The sequence below is a fragment of the Brachyistius frenatus genome, unplaced genomic scaffold, assembly GCF_029030835.1.
Source record: "Brachyistius frenatus isolate BFR_SWC_R1_liver_20210118 unplaced genomic scaffold, ASM2903083v1 Contig_166, whole genome shotgun sequence".
NCBI classification, from domain to species: Eukaryota; Metazoa; Chordata; class Actinopteri; family Embiotocidae; genus Brachyistius; species Brachyistius frenatus.
The window spans coordinates 845881-864312 of NW_027210765.1; the positions used below are offsets into that span (position 1 = coordinate 845881).

General features: G+C 39.7%; 1 protein-coding gene across 1 annotated transcript in view; it reads left to right on the forward strand.

Annotated features, from left to right (window-relative positions):
- Nucleotides 1–17960, forward strand: part of pcxb (pyruvate carboxylase b) — a 285890-nt gene extending 267930 nt beyond the window's left edge. Inside the window, exons 23-27 of the mRNA XM_069717004.1 lie at nt 109–283; nt 1043–1116; nt 10600–10740; nt 11224–11325; nt 15181–17960. Coding sequence (XP_069573105.1) covers nt 109–283; nt 1043–1116; nt 10600–10740; nt 11224–11325; nt 15181–15330 — 642 coding nt within the window. The 3' untranslated portion in view covers nt 15331–17960. The remainder of the gene's footprint in view (nt 1–108; nt 284–1042; nt 1117–10599; nt 10741–11223; nt 11326–15180) is intronic.
- The last annotated feature ends 472 nt before the right edge of the window (nt 17961–18432 follow it).

Below are 18432 nucleotides of genomic sequence, written 5' to 3' on the forward strand. Positions count from 1 at the left end.
TGTAGAAGGATAACCCATAGACTGTATGACAATGAATACAAACGTTGTAAATAGTTTGTTTCCTCTCCGTTTATCTTCCTCACTTCCTTCTTTTCTCTTAACCTCCAGGTGCTCAAGTCCCTTCCACGTATTGAGGGTCGTCCCGGTGCCTCTCTGCCACCTATGGACTTCAAGGCCCTGGAGGAGGGTCTCCGAGCCTCATACGGTGATGAAATCACCCCTGAGGATGTGATGTCAGCAGCCATGTACCCCAAAGTGTTCCAGGAGTACAAGGAATTCACTGGTGACTTGATATTCTGATATTTTTCATTAGTTAAGAACAGAAATCAAAAATTAGTTTTCGTTGAATTCGTATTTACCGATATGAGTGTTTGATCAAATTGGATGAGTTAAAATAAGCAGGTCTGTGTTTGTGCTGTTTGATTTCATTCTACTGCTTTAGCTTAAAATTAGCACCAGCTAAACTCCAGTCAGGAACAGTGATTATGAAACTGTTTGCTAGAAATGTATTTAATTGTTGTACTGTGATGGTTCAGGAGCGCTAAAGGGAGAAAGTACTAACTGCACTCTGAACAAGATAGCAGGAGTTTACAGCAAGTATAAAGAATGATGTTAAAGATTTAAGACTGAAGGTTCCAGAAGAATCAAATTAGACTGGAAATAGTTTGAAGCAGCGACAGAAACATTCAGATGCTGGATTAACTAGAGATTTATCATTGCTTTGAGGAGCCAGGGCTCGGTTAGCTTTAACTTTGTGAGGATGTTTAATTAGTGTATAGTCGTTCCTTCAGTACTTCAGCTGTAGACATCCCTGAACCTAATCTCAACAGTCTTTTCTGATGAAATTTCTGATTTCAAAATGGAAGGTCTCCAGAATCTTTCCTGTTTCCAGATTTGTGTGTCATATTTGTGAACACTCACATATCAGTCTCTTTATAAGTTAATACAGTGTAAGAAAACACATATCATAGGGGACATTTAAAAAAATCGAGACTACATTTTTGTCAACATGAACTGAAATCCTGTTGTTCTGTTTCTCCAGCTAACTTTGGCCCAGTTGACTGTCTCAGCACCAGGCTGTTCCTGGATGGACCCAAGATTGCAGAGGAGTTTGAGGTACACAACTTACACCTGCAGTGTTGACTTTTTGTCTTGACAGTGAGAGTAATTACAAAAAAAACCTTCAACGTGTGCTTATGTCACAGTCTCTGCCATAACCGTCTCAGTTGTTACTGTTGCGGCTGTAAAACTTAGGATAAATTGTTTTGAGCATCAAAACCCCGCAAAAACACTTGTTTTACTGTCAGAATTTGATCCATTTGGACCGATAACATTTGGAAGACCTAGAAGAGCTGCACAATTGAATTATATCACTCCCATCCAAGTTGGCACAGGACTAAACTGTAAATTAGCAGCTCGGCCAGAGGAAGTCTCTAGTGAGCATGCTCAGTCCATAGAGCATGTCCAGTCTGCTTTAATCCAGTCAGCACAGGAATGTCTCACCAGATCAAAGATTTTAAAACTCTGTGTACTGAGAGATACAGAGACATTTATGTGGCAGTTATGGGTTTAATCAGCATTGTTTGAATTTGCTTGGCAAGGACTTGAATGTAACAGATGTACATTTATATGTAAAAGTCCTACACTATAGCTTTAACTAATACCATTTAACTTTGCGCTTTTTAAACAAGATTTAACATGAAAGCTGGTGTCTTGAGTTTGGTAGGTAAATTAAATATTTCCAGTTGTTCATTACATTCAAAGATAGAATTGTTGTTTTGTTTGTTCAGTGTTTTTTTTCTTGTTTTGCTGATGAGATGCAGATAAATGAATGTGTTACACTCACTGAAAAGTGTATTTGTTATTGTTAAGTTCCTGCCAGTAATTCTCAAAAAATACATTTAATCCTAATAATAGTTCCCTTAATGATCCACTTTGCGCTCTAATTAATTGTGCTGTAATAAGAGCTCCATAAAAAATGGACACGATCAACAGGGACTGAGTTTTCCATCACTGGAGAATGCTGAGGTTTGATGCAGTTTGCTGCAGAGTCCCAGTGAAGTGCTGATAACACAGTAGGGAGGACAGAGATCTAAACACTTTATCAAGGGAACAACAAACAGCATTTTCTGATCCCTCCGGCCATCAGATTGGCCTTCCGGCACAGAAGCAGAATGAATTTTGTCGTATGATGTTTGAGAGCAGTGAAAGGCACTGAGGGCCAATATCTCACACCAAAATATAACTGTCACTGACTTCTGAAGATTATACTGCTCATTTATTCTCCAACAGGGAGCCAGTTGAACATGCAGTCCAAGAAGGGGCAAAATAAATGGGTTGAATTGATTTGCATGCAAATAAATTAGTGGGGCACAGGAATGTGACAATCTCTTGGAGAGAAGGTGTAATAACGGGCTGTCACATATCTGCAAAGCCTCAAAATCTGAAACTAAAACCTTCCTCAGAAATGGTGCAAACCATTTTCAAAAATATTCCATAAAGCAGAATCAGCAGGCTGGAAATTGGTTTTAAAATATGTGAATCTACAGTCAGCAGAAGTATTTCAAGATGTCTGCTGTGCTCGTTGAAAGTTTCTGTCAGAATAGGAGACAGCAAGTTTGAAGACGTTGTTTTTTATCTGGAGAGTGCAGCGCAAACAGGGAACATTTTGAGGCGAGTGACAGCAGCGAGCACTTTGATGAGCAAAACTCAGACTAAAGTGATTGTTCAAATCCAGATTGAAGAGAGAATTCCAAAGAGATTGTTGAAACTACTGACGCCAACCTATGTGACAGATGTCAGAATCAGACGTCCGATCAAAAAGAAACTTTCCTTTCCAAATGAAGGAGTCTGTCACTTAATATGTCATCACATAATCAAATGTTTCTCGGTACGATATTCCAAACTTGAAGTTTGTTATTTAAAGGAAAATATCAGCTTTTTTCTCATTTTACGTCTTTGAGGGTATTTTCTTTACAGTTACAGACATGCAGACTTGGACAATAACACGGCTGTTTAATACTAGATTGTGTCAAAAGATCAATGACACAATGTTGGAGAATATGAATAGTTTTCTTTATTTGAAAAAACTCAGTTCGACAGATACAAACCATAATACTCAACAAGGGGAGAGTAAGCATAGTAAGATGTTATCTCACATAGTTTTCTTTGAGAAAAGCAGTGCAGCTGTCCCAGATCTAGTAATGACGCCGTGTAGGACAACACATTTAGCCAGAAGGACACTGTACCTGTGACCAGCTGTACAAAGCAGGTGAACAGGAGGGGAGACAGGTCAGAGATGGTGGTAGTAACCTTGTGCAGTATTTTCATCTGTATGAAACGGGTGCTAGTGTGTAATATAAGGAGTGAAGTGAAGGGTTGATGCCTAATGTTGAAGGACTGGAGGCTTGATGAGAAATGATGAAGTATGTTGGAGATGGTAGGTGAAGGTAGGCCTAAATGAAATATAAAAAGCCAATTTTGACCTTGTGTAGGTTGAGTCTAAGATAATGGTGCTGACATCCTGCATTGTGGTAAAAGAAATACATGAAGTGAATAACATTTAAGTCACTTTGATGAATTGAAAGGTCAGGACTGTTGGCTTTGTTGTGAGCTGAGGATAAAAAACAAAAAAAAGGTGAATCTTTAGCAGTATGGATGGGCAATTCAAGCAAATATAACTTACCAAAATCATTCTGAATTATTCGACTATTAATGGACTATCCACCCCCTGATTCACACACACACACACACACACACACACACACACACACACACACACACACACACACACACACACACACACACACACACACACACACACACACACACACGTATAAACAGAGACAAAGAAGGCTCAACAAATACCATCCAACTGTTAAAACCATCACGTTGGGGACAAGCATGTCTTGAGCTTCATCTTATAGGGCGTCGTTTGTGCTTCATGCCCAAAATCTAACTCACTTCATCTCACCATTGATTGTTGATCAGTGGATGGACCGTTTCTCGGTGTGTCACTCTAATGACTGGGGTTAGCTGTGGAAGACTTATGTGCTAGTTTTACCTGCAGAGTTTGCACTTGTATATCTGGATCTGCTCAGTTTTACTAGTTCCCTGAGCGCTTGTCGCTTTCTTTATGGGACACCTGTACATATCAGGCAGCACTTTCCCACCACTGAAATCAACTATCTTTATATTGTTGAGGACAAAAGCCTTCAGCGACTCATGTTACATTTAGTTTCATGTATTTCAGCTCTTCAGCACAATTCTTGTCCTAAATATGCTTTTTCATTTGAAACTTCTTTTACAAGGTGTTTGAACATCCGCTTTTTGAAAGATGTGTACATTTTGTAAAGTTGTGCATTGAGTGATGTTGCAGGGTCATCACTCTACTATCCCATCAGCATTTACATATCCTCACTGTTTTGTTTTCAATAGTTAAATGAAACGTGTCTTGCAGAGCACTTTGTGCACTGATAAAATTTAATTTGCATGACAGAATGAAAGGAAGTCCATATTCCTTTCAGGGACATGCTACCACCTTTTATAAGGCATCTTGTCTAAACTGCGTCAGACTCATCTTTTTACCAGCATGACTTATATTTCCAGGAAAAGACTATAAGCCATCAAATCATTTGTTTCTCCTACGTCCTTTTTTTCTTTCAACTTTTCTCTTGATTCTCTCATTATGAGCAACACACAGATTTAACTGACAGTGATTCAGACCTGCCAAAGGCAACCATGTTTAATTACTGCTTCATTTCAGAGCAACAAAATGGTTCCAGGCTGGTGTTAATTGATTTCTGTATTATGAGGGACATAGGGGGCACTACTACTCTGCTGCTGTATCATTAGGAAAAGAATCTGCTGCACTGATGATGCAGATGTAATACTGACCCTAAAGACGGACAGTGATTGAATTTGCTTTTTTCCCTGTGTCATTCAAACGCTTCCCAAACCAAAAGCTGTGTTTTTCTAACCTCAATATTCACCTTCTCTGGCTGCGGCTGTTTATCTAATCTTTAGTCTGTCACAACCGTTGTCATTTCTGGAACTTTCACACACTTGGCGTTGCGCTCCACATCAGTCATTGCCACAGAAACAAACCCCAACCTGTGTTGTCATGACGATGGGTACTCCCTTCAGATCAGGTCCGATTAGCAGTACCAAGCGAGCTGAGGAATGAAAACATGTCAGCGAAAGTGACCTGTCACAAGCAGCTCAAGACTCTGTTGGATGTTTTCTGTCTTTTACTGTGAAGAAATCCTCGAGAGCTGGAAGAGAAATGACTCATCTAACTTTCATTGTCACTACGGTTGATGCTTGTGACACATGCATTCACTTCTAGGTAGTTTTGAAATTCCAGAGTACCGCATATTACAAATAGTTTTTATTCTAACTCCAATTTACCTGTTGAAGATTTACTGCAGGTAAACAGCAGACATATTGTGCAGTGTGCAGACATATTGCTGCCTGTAAAAAAAAATGTTTTCCTCTCAATAGGAACCTATCATTAGATACATATTAAATGATCTATGTATTTAATAGCTTTGGTTTCTCTTGTGAAACACGAATGACCTGCCAAACAAGCACCTATCAAAGAGGCACTGAAGGTGTTTAACCATAGTCAGCCGTCGCTGAGGGGGATTGAGTTGACTTTTTGGGGATATGTTATGTTAACATATAATGAGACTGTGACTGTTAGATATGTTGGAGAAAGGTTGGGTGTTGCCAAATGAGTGGCAGCAAAAATACTGTTGTTAACAGTGCAGACACGTTGTGCAGGTGATGTTGTGTCAGTTTGTCTCAAAAATGATTAGCTGCTCAGAAAAATTAAATGTTGTTTTGGTGTTTGAGCGTGGCAACTTTTTATTGCTGACTGATGAGTAGAATTACAGCAAGTCCTGTTAAAGGGAGAAGAGGAGGACTCAGAGCACTTTGCTACCAGAGCAGCTGTTAGTTTTTAAGTCTGGCTTTGTTGGTGTTTTTGCTAAATCTGAAGTGACATCAGTAAAAGAGGACGACTGTGCTTTAAAGATTTTATGCAACCTCAGTATTAACTGTATATTTGGAACAAGAGCTGTTTGGCGGAGAGTGTGTGAAGCACGCAGCAGAATTCTTGATCAAAACAGATTTAAGCATCAAATCTTTTTGAGCGCTGCGTGAGATCTTAAGCCTGGAGTTGTTGATGTTGTGGTAAGTAGATATAAAGACTTTCACGTCATTTCAAGCTTGTTGCAAATCCAGTACAAGAGCTTTATCAGCCAAGAATGAACAGCGAGCCTGAAGGATTCCTGTTTGTGTTGTGAATATGGCAGGAGAACACAACTATTAGAATTTTGTGACCAAAGTTTTCTCCATGCTGTATAATTTATTAAAGCTGCGCAAATATTAAGTTCTACATAATTGTTGCTTCCTTCAGCCAAATTCTGACAAACTTAAGTCCTGTTAAGTTGGATGAAGCCCTTTTAGATACATCCTGAAATGGATTTTTAAATGGCAAATGAACTCATTTAAACAGCATCTGATGGCCTTTTAAAGTACAGACATACGCACATATACACCTACACGTGTGTAACAGCTCTGTCCATTCACCGAGACATGCATACAGCACAAACAGGAGGGATAAAAAAAAAAAATTTTAAAACATTGACCTACGTGTCTCTGGCGTGTGCTGGTGACTCAGGATGGTATTAATCATGTTTGACAGAAACATAAACACAGATTTTCACAAACATGGATCCATCTACGCACCGAGTGTCACCGCTAATGTGCTCAGACACCAACACACGCAGCGCTATTCACCCCAGTAAGCACATTACTCTGACACATTTCATTGATAAAGTCATATAAAAGACATGATGTGCAAAGCATAATGTGAAAGTGGTTTCAGTCAGAGATAGTATAGCTCCGAATGGTTGAGCAGATGATATCTGACAGAGGAAGCTTGTTGATTGAGGGTTACATAGGCGGGAACACATGAAACATACACAATGCACAAGAGTGAAGAGTTAAGGACCAAATTCTTATGTTTTAAGAATATGTTTTCTTTTTACCCAGGGATAAGATGTTGCACTTCATTTGTACTGTGACTTGATGTTTCTGAAATAAATGTTTAAACAGGAAGTTTTAGCCCCACTTTGCTCTGAGTATTTTGCCTGAAATATTCCATTTCAGTTAAGTTGCTGTCTTAAGTGATGTACACACACACACACACACACACACACACACACACACACACACACACACACACACACACACACACACACACACACACACACACACACACACACACACACACACGTTGGAACATTTCAAAAACCCATGTTCAGTCAGTCTGGTAACACACTGGAGCTGTGTCCAAACGCCATGCTTCTTACCAATTATAAGCAGCTATGAAGTATTTTATGTTCACACCGGAGAAATGAGACAACTATGTAAACTACTACCACCACAGTGCAACACAGAAAGGAACTGGAGGAGTTACAGCTGCAAAAAAACAAACAATTGAATGATGGTGAAGCAGAATGATGGAAAGAAAATCATTTTGAAAGCTCTTTGCAAGTTACAGTGGAATTTCATACTGTTGTCACAGTTTAACTGACATATTGAATTATATACATTTTATACACACTACAAAAATGTTATGTGAATAAGCGTAAAGTATTTTCTCAAAATTAAAAGAAAAAAAGAGAAGAGATTCCACTGGACTCGAAGCTCACTGAGCCCTGACGTTTCACCTGGAAACTGATTTTAATGGAAGCAGTTAATGGCAGGTAACCGCAGGGGAGGTGTCCCGATGGGAGATTTGGTACAACTAGTAACATTATTATTGTAGGTAGGAATTAGCATTGCGTGTGTGAGCTTGTTATTAATTTATACAATGAAAGTCTTTTTGCATGTCAGATGTTTTGTGTGCTGAAGTTGTCTTTTTTTGTGTGTGTTCTGTTTGCTTGCACACTGAGACAAAATGATCTAAAGATTCATGAATGCTGGGCAACTCTTCAAACAGACAGATGCTGTATTTTTCATGGGAGCAGTTGTGAGGAGACGTAGTGCAGAAGCCACACAGTTGGAAAAGGGAAGGCAGTTTTGTTTCTTGCAAAGCGCAGCCAAGGGCCCGACAAAACAGAACACGCTGGAGAGAAGTTCAGCGTAAAGGAAGGTGCAGAGAGAAACGGGGAGAGATGACGATGGAGTGCCAGTGACAAAGCAAACACATGCAAAGAAAGGGTTTGTTATCTGATACGGAGTGAGGGAAATAGATGAAGAGTCAGAGCACCCAGAGAAGGAGAGAGAGAGCAGAATAAAATTGAGATCAATACATATGTGCAGCAGCGTGTATTTTCATCTTTGCGCTGAGACTTAGTTTGGAATATCAATGGAGACTCAGCAGCTGACAAAGTAATGTGGGAAACACAGAGGATGGGAGGGGAAGGGTCGAGGAAAAGGGGGAGGATAAACACAGCAGAGCAGATGCAGAGAGCTAGGCAATAGATAGAAGAGAAGCCGGAAGAGGCAGATAAGGGAAACTAATAATGGCGTGAGAGTCAGCGTAACCCCAGAAACAGGTAGCAAAATAACAATGCAAAATGGAAAGCTGTGACACATGAGAGGACTGACAAAGTGCAGGATTGAAAGCCAGAGAGAAAGTTGGACAAATGAAAAGACGGAAAAAATAAGTTTCCAGCCGGTGAGACGAGAGATTTGAGAAGAGGCACAAGATAAATGAAGAAGTACAGTGGCCAGTGTTGAGGGGTACACCAGCAGTGACTAGAGTTGATATGAGAAGGAAAAGGCTTGTCTGCTGTGGATACACAGAGATAGAGTAATGTCTTTATATCTTAAAAGGCACTTTTACAGGTGGCAAGTAACTCAGTTCACAGTTGTACTAAAGACAGGAAAATGTTTTTATATCCTCTGTCTGCCTTCATATCTCTCTTTTCACTGTCCGCGCCTGTCTCTTTGTCTATTTGATGTCAGAATTGATACGTCTGGTGAAAGCCTGTCTGCCATAAACACAGATACAGCACAGACCCATTCGTGTGTTGGCTGAAAAATATTGACTCAGAAGAAGCGCAGTTCTCATCGTCTGTGACTCTGAATTGAATTCTGAATCCACAAATGTTAAGAATTGATTTTTGTAACGTTGTAAATCACATAGAGCTGGTGGAACCGGAGCGTCGGGGCCACAGTGCAGCCCGGGACTCTATACATGACGCACATACTGACGTTCTGACAATATTTTGGATTTAATAACTTCAGAGTAAACTTTGCAAAGCAGAGGTGAAGGCTTCTGTGAATATTTGGCCCCCCATCACCAACAGACTAATGTTAGTGGAGCGCACAAGTAACAAATGAGATCAGCAGACCAACAACCTCCACGGCACTTTTCAAGACATCAACCAGCTCCAGTGAGGCAAAGAAAAAATATCTTTGTGTGTAGTTGTTTCAAAAGTCCTGCACCCGAACACCTTTCTGGATGCTGATGGTTGGATGGTTTCGATACAGATTTTCCAGAACGAGCGCGACAGCAGAGCGACTGTTCTCCACTGCGGCAGACGTGGCTCTAATAACAACCAGCGGAGCCCTCCTGAATCATTCAGAATCAAGAACCGATTCTGAATTTGTGAGAATCCCATCACGACTTATTTCTTTTCTTTGTTTTAAGACCCCTGGGAAGCAAGTGAAACTCCAAAATCTACTGAAAATCTGTATAAATATCTATATAAATCTAATTGTTTATTTACTACAGTTGTAGCTAACACGTTTAAAAAAAAAAAAAATTTTAAATCCATCAATACATTTTTTAACTTAATGGCAAATGTCCATGAGATGAATTTTGCCGACCCACACATTGTCTTTAAATATTTCAGGCTCATGTTTAAAAAAATAATAATTTTACATGGTAAATAACTGAAACAGTTGAGGTGCTTCGAGTTTTTGTTTTTTTTCACACTTCCTGTTTTGTGCATAGACCGTATAGTCCAGTTCATTTAAGGGGAAGAATTTACTTCCTGAAAACTGGACTGTGGTGTGTTAGTGGATTCTTTGATAGATAGCAATTTCAGGATGAATTCAAATCTACACTTATAACAGTGTACTGCTGGTCACTGACATCAGAAAGTGCAAGCACACAGGTCCTGATCCATATCGTCAATAAAAAGTAGTTGTACCTACACAACAGCAAGTTCAAATGGAGAGATACTAACTAGATCTGCTTACATTTAAAAAAAAAAATTTTAAAAAAAGAAGGTTTCATGAGAGTAAAATACAGAATTTTCACAGCCGTAAGATGATCCTACATTATTTAAAGTTTGTGCTAGGAAAGAAACACTTCTGCCCACTGTGAGAGTGAAAAGAGCGAATGAAGAGGAGGAAACATTGTACTTGTCACACTCTGCTAATTTCACTCTTTTAAAATTTCACCACGCTCTGCAGTCTGTTTTTATTGCTGCAGTTGGACTCTGTTTTAATTTCAGTTTTCTAACATAATCTAATTTCTGTTCCTTCCTCCTTCACACTTTCCCCCTTCCAATTTCTCTCTGTTGTCCTCCCCTGTTGTTCCTCCTCTGCACTCCTGATGTGTTTTAATTTCAGGTGGAGCTGGAGAGAGGAAAGATCCTGCACATCAAAGCACTGGCACTGGGCGACCTGAACAAGGCCGGCCAGAGAGAAGTCTTCTTTGAGCTGAACGGGCAGCTGAGATCTGTGCTGGTGAAAGACACAGTCGCCATGAAGGTACACCGAAAATATGGAGGGAGGGGAATAATGTGCAGTCAGGACAGTGGAGGGGTTGTTAGAGAAACTGATGGGTTGTTGGAGAGACATAGACCGGTTGGTAAAAGGACAAAGATGTTGATGGGTAGATGGAGAAATGATGAATGATTGATAGAGAGGGATACAGGTCTGTAGATGAAATTAATAAATGATAGACAAAAGACTTGGAAAAAAAATGTTTTGCATGTCAGATCTCAGAGAGGGAAAAAAAAGATTTTATGACAGAGAATCACTGGTGATTTTTATTCATAGAAACAAATGATTGGGACGCATTGATGAAGACTCAGCAGGAAGGACTGCTTCAATGGGCAGCTGAATGACTATATGACTATACCCTGATCACTGCCTAATAGTGGATAATGGAGGCAGGCGTGCGGGTGACCCGGATGGAAGACTGACCGGACAGATGAATGCATGAAATATTTCTATGTCTCTTCTAACCAGGAAATGAAGTTCCATCCCAAGGCTCAGAAGTCCATCAAGGGTCAGGTGGGAGCGCCCATGCCTGGAAAAGTCCTGGAGGTCAAAGTAGAAGTCGGATCCAAGGTCAGTTCATTGGATATCCACTTTTCTCTGAACATTATGAAACGTTTTGAAAGATGTAATTACACCGAGTTAATGGGTCACTTAAAGTATATGTCTTTCTCACTGAAAAGATTTTATTTAATCTAACATAGTGATCGAATAGTTTGTCATTTAAATCACAGCTCAAACTTTGAAGTTTTGGAAAGTATGGCTGCTTCTGTTATTTTGAAAAATCGGTTTATATTAAAGTAAAGTTTCAATAATTTTTTTGTATTGGTAGCAAAACTCAGTTATCACATCATCACTAAACTTCAAAGATTTCAAACCCTACCGTTTGCTGTCTGCCTGAGATTTCTGCCCGTACACCAGTGCAGTGGAGGCACACGGCTGGGTATTGTCAACAATTTTCAATACTTCTGATGCCTGAGTTTCTGCACAGATCCAAAAATGATCTTTGTCGATACATGGGTCTTTTATTCAACAAAAAAAAGACTGTGAAATGAAGCGGCTGTGCAAGACCTCTGTCTCAATAAAATACTTCAAGGCTTATAAAGAGTTTTTTTGACATATTTGAAAGAGCAAACATTTGAACCTCTTTGATACAATGCCTACAGATAAAATTAAGTAAGTAAAGTAAAAAAAAAAAAATCCCAGCAAAAATTAGCTTTTTACACCATTTATTGATTTGGAATATCAATAGATGTAATATTGTTCTGTGGAAAAAGTAAGTATACCCTTGGCAGAAGTTTTGTCCCCTTTAGCAGACATAGCTTCTTGTAGGCATTTTGCATAACTGTCGGTCTCTGACATCAGCCTGCTGATGTTTGACGGTTTTCTTGTATGTTCCGCCCATTTCAGCCCACCCCTCAACATTTCAATTGGATTCAAATCTGATCTTTTCCATAATCTTGCACTTCTTCTTGAGCCATTTTTTATGATTCACTGGTGTGTTTTGATCTGTGCCAAACAGCTCTAACTTGAATTGTCCAGAGCACATTATTCCAAAAAGGCCTGTTTTTTTTTTGCTGAACAGTTGTTTTGATGTAATTGTCCTCTAGGACAGGAAAGGCTTGCCAGACTCGTAGGCATCCAGTCTTTCCTCTGAAGACCTGAGAACTCTTTAGATCTTGGCATGATGACACCACACACACACTTCTATAGCAGAGAACAGCAGATCCTGAATGGAGAGTTTTCTCAGTTGCTCTGGTAGATTTCTCAAATCAGAATTGAAATTCTGAAAGCTACTTATTCAACCTGGAGATTATCCAGTCACGAATGCACATTGTAAAAGCAATTTTTATTTTTTTATTTTGAATAAATTGCAAATGCTTTGGCACATTCATGCAAATAATTAAGTGCAATTTTCTACTGTTTTTCTACATTATCAGTAGCTTAAGTCATAAACTGTCTGGCAAACTTACCACACATTTCAATCATTGTAAATGTGTCGTGAATTGATGAATTGCTATCAGGAGAACCTTGACTTTAACGAATGGAGGTGAATTTGTGAAGTGGTAAATCAACCAGTGATCAGACAGTTCTCTAAAGTAGCTCAGAAATGCATCTCGTGAAACTTCAATGAGCAAATATATATATGAACAGAACATGAGCATGAGTATATCACCGTTACTTGTAACCACTGTTTCAAAGAGTGTTTGTTTGCGCACGTCATTCCCATAGGATCTACTTACTTATTTGCATGATTGTATGTGTGTCTGATCAAAGAGTATGTGAATGTGATTAAGCATTCAACAGCAACTTCTGTGCTTGACACCTTTCAGTATTCTGTGTCAAGACACATTTTTCTCATTTCCACAAGATTAATTAAATTTTTGTTTGTGTTGCTCAGAATTTTCTTAAATTTAAAAAAAAAAAATAGACACGGGCATTTGTCAGTGCGTTAAACACCACAAATAAAATTCCATTCACCTCCATTGTGTTGGTGCAGATACAGAAATCTCAGAGAAGGATTTCTCAAAACCAGAACAAATACTTTCAGGCTTAGTATTGTCGGCTGTGTTATATTGTAATAGTGTGTTAAGCCCTTGCCTGTATTTGCTGTTTGAAGTTTCCCCAGACAATAGCTTTATGTGTCATATTGAGCGTTTGTCTTGTTAAAGGTCCCATATTTACACTTTTCTCTGCCATGATATCTTTAAAAAGTTTTTGTCTGTGATTCAATTGGTGCTGCAGAAAAGGGTTATAATGCTGGGGAGACCCCTAGTTGTGTTCCAAAAGACATACTTCCCTCAGTACATGAACACGTAGAGCTCTTAAATGTTAGGACTTACATGTGTAGTACTTGAATTTCGACAGGGTAGCGTTATCTCAAACTACACACTGCTGTTTTGGCGGAAAACAGTACAACAAAATCACGACTGTTTGCTGTCCTGGCTCCTAAATGGTGGAATGAGCTCCCCACCGACATCAGGACAGCGGAAAGTCTGTACATCTTCCGCCGCAAACTAAAAACACACCTCTTCCGACTTTACCTTGAATAGGTAGCTACTTTAGTAGCGCTTAAAATGGCACTTACGTATAGCACTTTATAGTTTGGCTTTCTTGAAGAAAATTGTACTTTCTTGATAATTGTTCTGGCTTTGTAGCCTCATGGTTGAAATTCATTTATTGTAAGTCGCTTTGGATAAATGAAATGTAATGTAATGTACAGCATTTGAATGCATCAACTGCCAACATATTTGCAGCTTTAATTATTTTCCCCATAAGTTTTGTGTTTTTGTCCTCTCTGTTTATCAAACGGCAGCATGGTGGTACTTGGTGAATAATAAACACTTCTGAGCACTGCAATACACTGCATACTTGCAGTGCATCATTTTTCTGTGCTGACAGTGTGAACGCACTTATACAATCAAAACAGTGGGTGTTAGTACTTAAGTACACCATTTGGAACACAGCATGTTCGTGAAACACACAGTGCACTAAAAGTACCAAGATGAGGAACTCAAAACGGCCCAAAAAAGAAATGTAAAACGCTGGACACTTTCCACCCTAAACGGTCGCCATCTTGGCTACGTAGAAGAAGGGGCGGGGCCACTGACGTACAGAATTTTCAAATTAAGGCGTCTGAAGAAGCCGACGTTGTTCCTGTGCACCGTATGGAATTGTTTTTTCTTTCACTACTGCTGCTCGGCTGAAGTTTTTGTGTTTATTGAGCGTGTTAAACGGAGGCCACGAGAATACGTTGATTTGTGGGTAAAATAATTAAAGCTGCAGATATTTTGGCGGGTGACGTGTTCACATGTTGAGGTCATTTCCGGTCAGTGCAGAACGGCAGTGTCTTGATTTGAGACAGCACTAACCTGTCAAAATTCCTGCACTACACAAGTAACAGTCTTAACATGTCAGAGCACTGTTTGTTAGTGGACTAAGGAAAGCACGTCATTTGGAACACGGCCATATCACCCGTTTCTTGAGAACAGCTCGCTGCAGAAGCAGGTGAAGAGACGCTCAACTCCGTCTGCTGCGAGGCTCTGTGGGACTGCAGTTGCGTGGCAGCGACACCGCCCCCACTGTGCACGGAGCACCAGCTGCCTTTTTAATAAGGTTTAATAATATTAAACGTGTCACATGTCCAAATCCATCTCCTTGGGTGCCAAGCTTTACACTCGCCAATTTTGAAGGAGGTTGGAAGAATGGTTATCTAAATATGTGAGGGACAAACATGCAATACATGCATACTTATATACGTGTATACATTCACGCATGCATGCATGCATGCATAAAGACAGACAGATTCTTTGATTTATATAAAGTAAAACATGGGATCTTTCATCTTTGAGTAGAGCACTTGTTCTGTGATCTGTACATTCACTCGTGTTTTTAATGCTCTGTGAACTTTCTTTACAATCTCTAAAGGTGGAGAAAGGTCAACCACTGTGTGTTCTCTCAGCCATGAAGATGGAGACCGTGGTCAACTCCCCTTTGGCCGGGACCGTTAAGGCAGTCCATGTCACGGCCGACTCCTCCCTGGAGGGAGATGACCTGATACTGGAAATCGAGGAGTAGAGTGAGAGGGCGGAGGGAGGGGGACGGGGGGGGGACGGGGTAGTAGTAGTAGGCAATAGTTAGACAATCTGATTCTGGAAATGGTGAGAGGTGGAGGAACAGGGGGATTGAAATAAGAACGAAGAGGAAAAACAGAAATCTTTGTCTTCTGTGGCATTTATGGCCCCCATCTGTACATATTTAATTTGGGTACACATAATGGGGACACACAATGAAGCTCTATCCAGACACCTGATTGGTTTACAGATCAGATGGTAAAATAGTCTTAAATAATTTATTAATTTGATAGAAATGTCTTATTCACATATTTATTCCACCCAAAAGTGATTCCTCGGTGTGGTGATTAGCTAAAAAAAATAACATGGTACCTTTACTAATGTCCTCCTGACAACTTGTGGAAAGTAACATTACATTTTTTAGGATTACACCACAGTATATATTTGAATTGTCATACATTCCACTGCCGAAATGCTTTTGTAAATGTGATGTACATGTATGATGAACTACCCATCTGTAACACTAACAGGCTTCTAACATCTACTTGTAATTAAATGCCATAATTTCCATTTCAGTGCTGTTGATGTTAAATGGTCTGCACTTGTATAGACCTTACGGTCTCAAAGCGCTTTTAACACGGTTTTCCCATTCACACACTAATGAGACGAGGCTGCCATGCAAGGTGATATGGATCTTAACTCAAAGCCAGCGGTAGGTTGACTTGCTAAAACCAATGCCGCTCTATCTCCTGTATCATTTTAGACGTGTACAGTCAGAGTCTTACGGTGGCTTTTGAGGCCTTTTTAGTGTGATATTGGAAAAGTTGTCAAAGGAGCAGGTCCTCTGTCTTTTCAGAAGCAGGCACAGATTATGTGAATGGTTGGTCTGCATGGGGATTTTGAATGCTAGGTGTAAATGGGATTACATGGTGCTGTAATGGAGGCATGTGGTGTTATTTTCTGAGGCTCTGCTGATTAATTTATGAATTAACTCTCTGTCAAATGATGTGAAATTAGCCGGACTAATAAGAGACTCTGGAGACTTCCAGTAGCAGCACTCGGCTTTATATTTCTAATGCGTGTGTATTTGCATAAATGAGTCAAAATATTTGTGTGTGTGGAAGAAAATATTAAGACAAACTCGACCAGTCCCCCAATACCGCACCTCCCGAGATGAAAATACATACTGAAAGAAATGAAATATTCATACTCACATGTACCGGTGCAGAATATTCATGCTGGTCCTTGAGTGCTGCATGGATCAAAAGAAAGAAAAAAAGGTTTTACCTCACTGCGGTTTGGCCATGTCTCCATAGTAACACTATCCAAAACATTTTAACAACAATGAAGCGATGAACGCGCTCAGTAAAAATGCGAAATTAAAGTCAGTTTTGCAGCACTGTTACCTGCCGGTCTGAACCCTGAAAGCGATGTTTGCCTGACCAGTGAAAGTAGACCGCAAATGAGAGAAATCACATATCATTTACAGTTTGACAAAAACTTGTCACAATTTCCTGGTAATGAAGTGAAGCAGGAAGTGTTTGGGACAGTGAGCCAGAAAGAGAGACCGCAGCAGCTTACTTTCCCAAAACCGCCCGGGCTCTTTCAACAGAATACATCGATTGGTTCCCCAAATTGAAGTATCAATTTGTACTTGACTGGATTGTTTCCAGCCTTTTTTGCTCCATTACCTCTGAGAATAAATACCCTTTTGAACTCTGCATCAATACTGAGCAGTGATGCCGTCGTTAATTAGGAGACGAAAGTCTCCTCTCTCTCTGTCTCTCTCTCTCTCCCAGCCCACTGCAGTGCCTCACTGTATCTCCTGGTTTATCAATCTGTATTCAAATCTTTTGAAAGAGACGGTAATGAAGTGGTGGGATTGTATGAATGAATGTTTGTGACAAGCACAATAATGCAAAGTTCCCTCCTCCTCTCCTTGTTAGCTCTCCTCTCTGAGCCACTTTCTCTGCCTCGTCTAACCATTGTGTTTTCCTCTCCATCCCACTGTCTCGTCCCTCAGTGTATATTTTGCACATTTAAGGTGATAGCATCAATTCATGCAATAATATAGACTGTATCGCGGTGTTTCTCTATGTCTTAGCCAGCAGCGATTTTAACAACTATGCTTATGATAATGTACTACTGTTCAGTGTCTGGGGGTGAAGAAAACGATAAGTTGGAATAAAAGCACACACAGCTGGAAAATGTTATTTGTTTCAGAGAGGGGGATATAAAGTTGACCTATTCTTGAGCAGACTGTCACAGAGTATGAAAATAGGGTCTGTGACATTTCAATTTTCTCTCTATCGCTTCCCTGCGTGTGTCTTTATGAAACCAAACTGTTTATTTAGTCCTTGTGTTTAGAAGGAATGACTGCCTGCTGATCCAACATGTCTCCATGGAATTTCTACCAAATGTTCACAAGTTGTCGAGGTTTCTTTCATTTTTCTTACTTTCTAAATCTACTTTTTACTTGTTTCAATTTGCTGAAGTAGTTTACATTGACTTAAGGTATGTTTAAGTCCTTCGAGAGTGGACAAGCTGGGGCGCAAAAGAAGGGAAAAAAATAGTATCTAATAAAAGTGATACGTGTTCTATCTGTACTTACGAATAAAGTTAACTACAAATACATCTGCACTGTGTTGGTGTGTATTACATATTCTACACAGCAGGCACGATAAAAACCACAAGCACCGCTAGACGAAAAGGGCACAAAGAGTAAAGCGAAGGTTGGCTTTGGTTAATGGTTTTCAAGAACAAACATAATTCTCTCAAACTCAAATGATCCTGTATGTCAAGGGCTCACTACAAACCAGACTTATCAGCTCGATGATGGCCACAGAAAAATATATACTTCATCTGAAAGCTTGAGTCCTGCATTTAATATCAAGCTGTCAAACCGCAGCTCTTTCAGAACTATGTGTCCAACTGGTAATTCGATTTCAACAATAAATGTACAAGTGAAAAAAGAAACTTGTCACAAGCCAAAGGCCTGCAGATCAATGCAAGTAATTTAGACTCTACAATTTTCTCACATTTATTACTATAATGTGACAGGGACATGCTGGATTGTTAGAAACAGATTGTCTTTGGGTGATTTTTC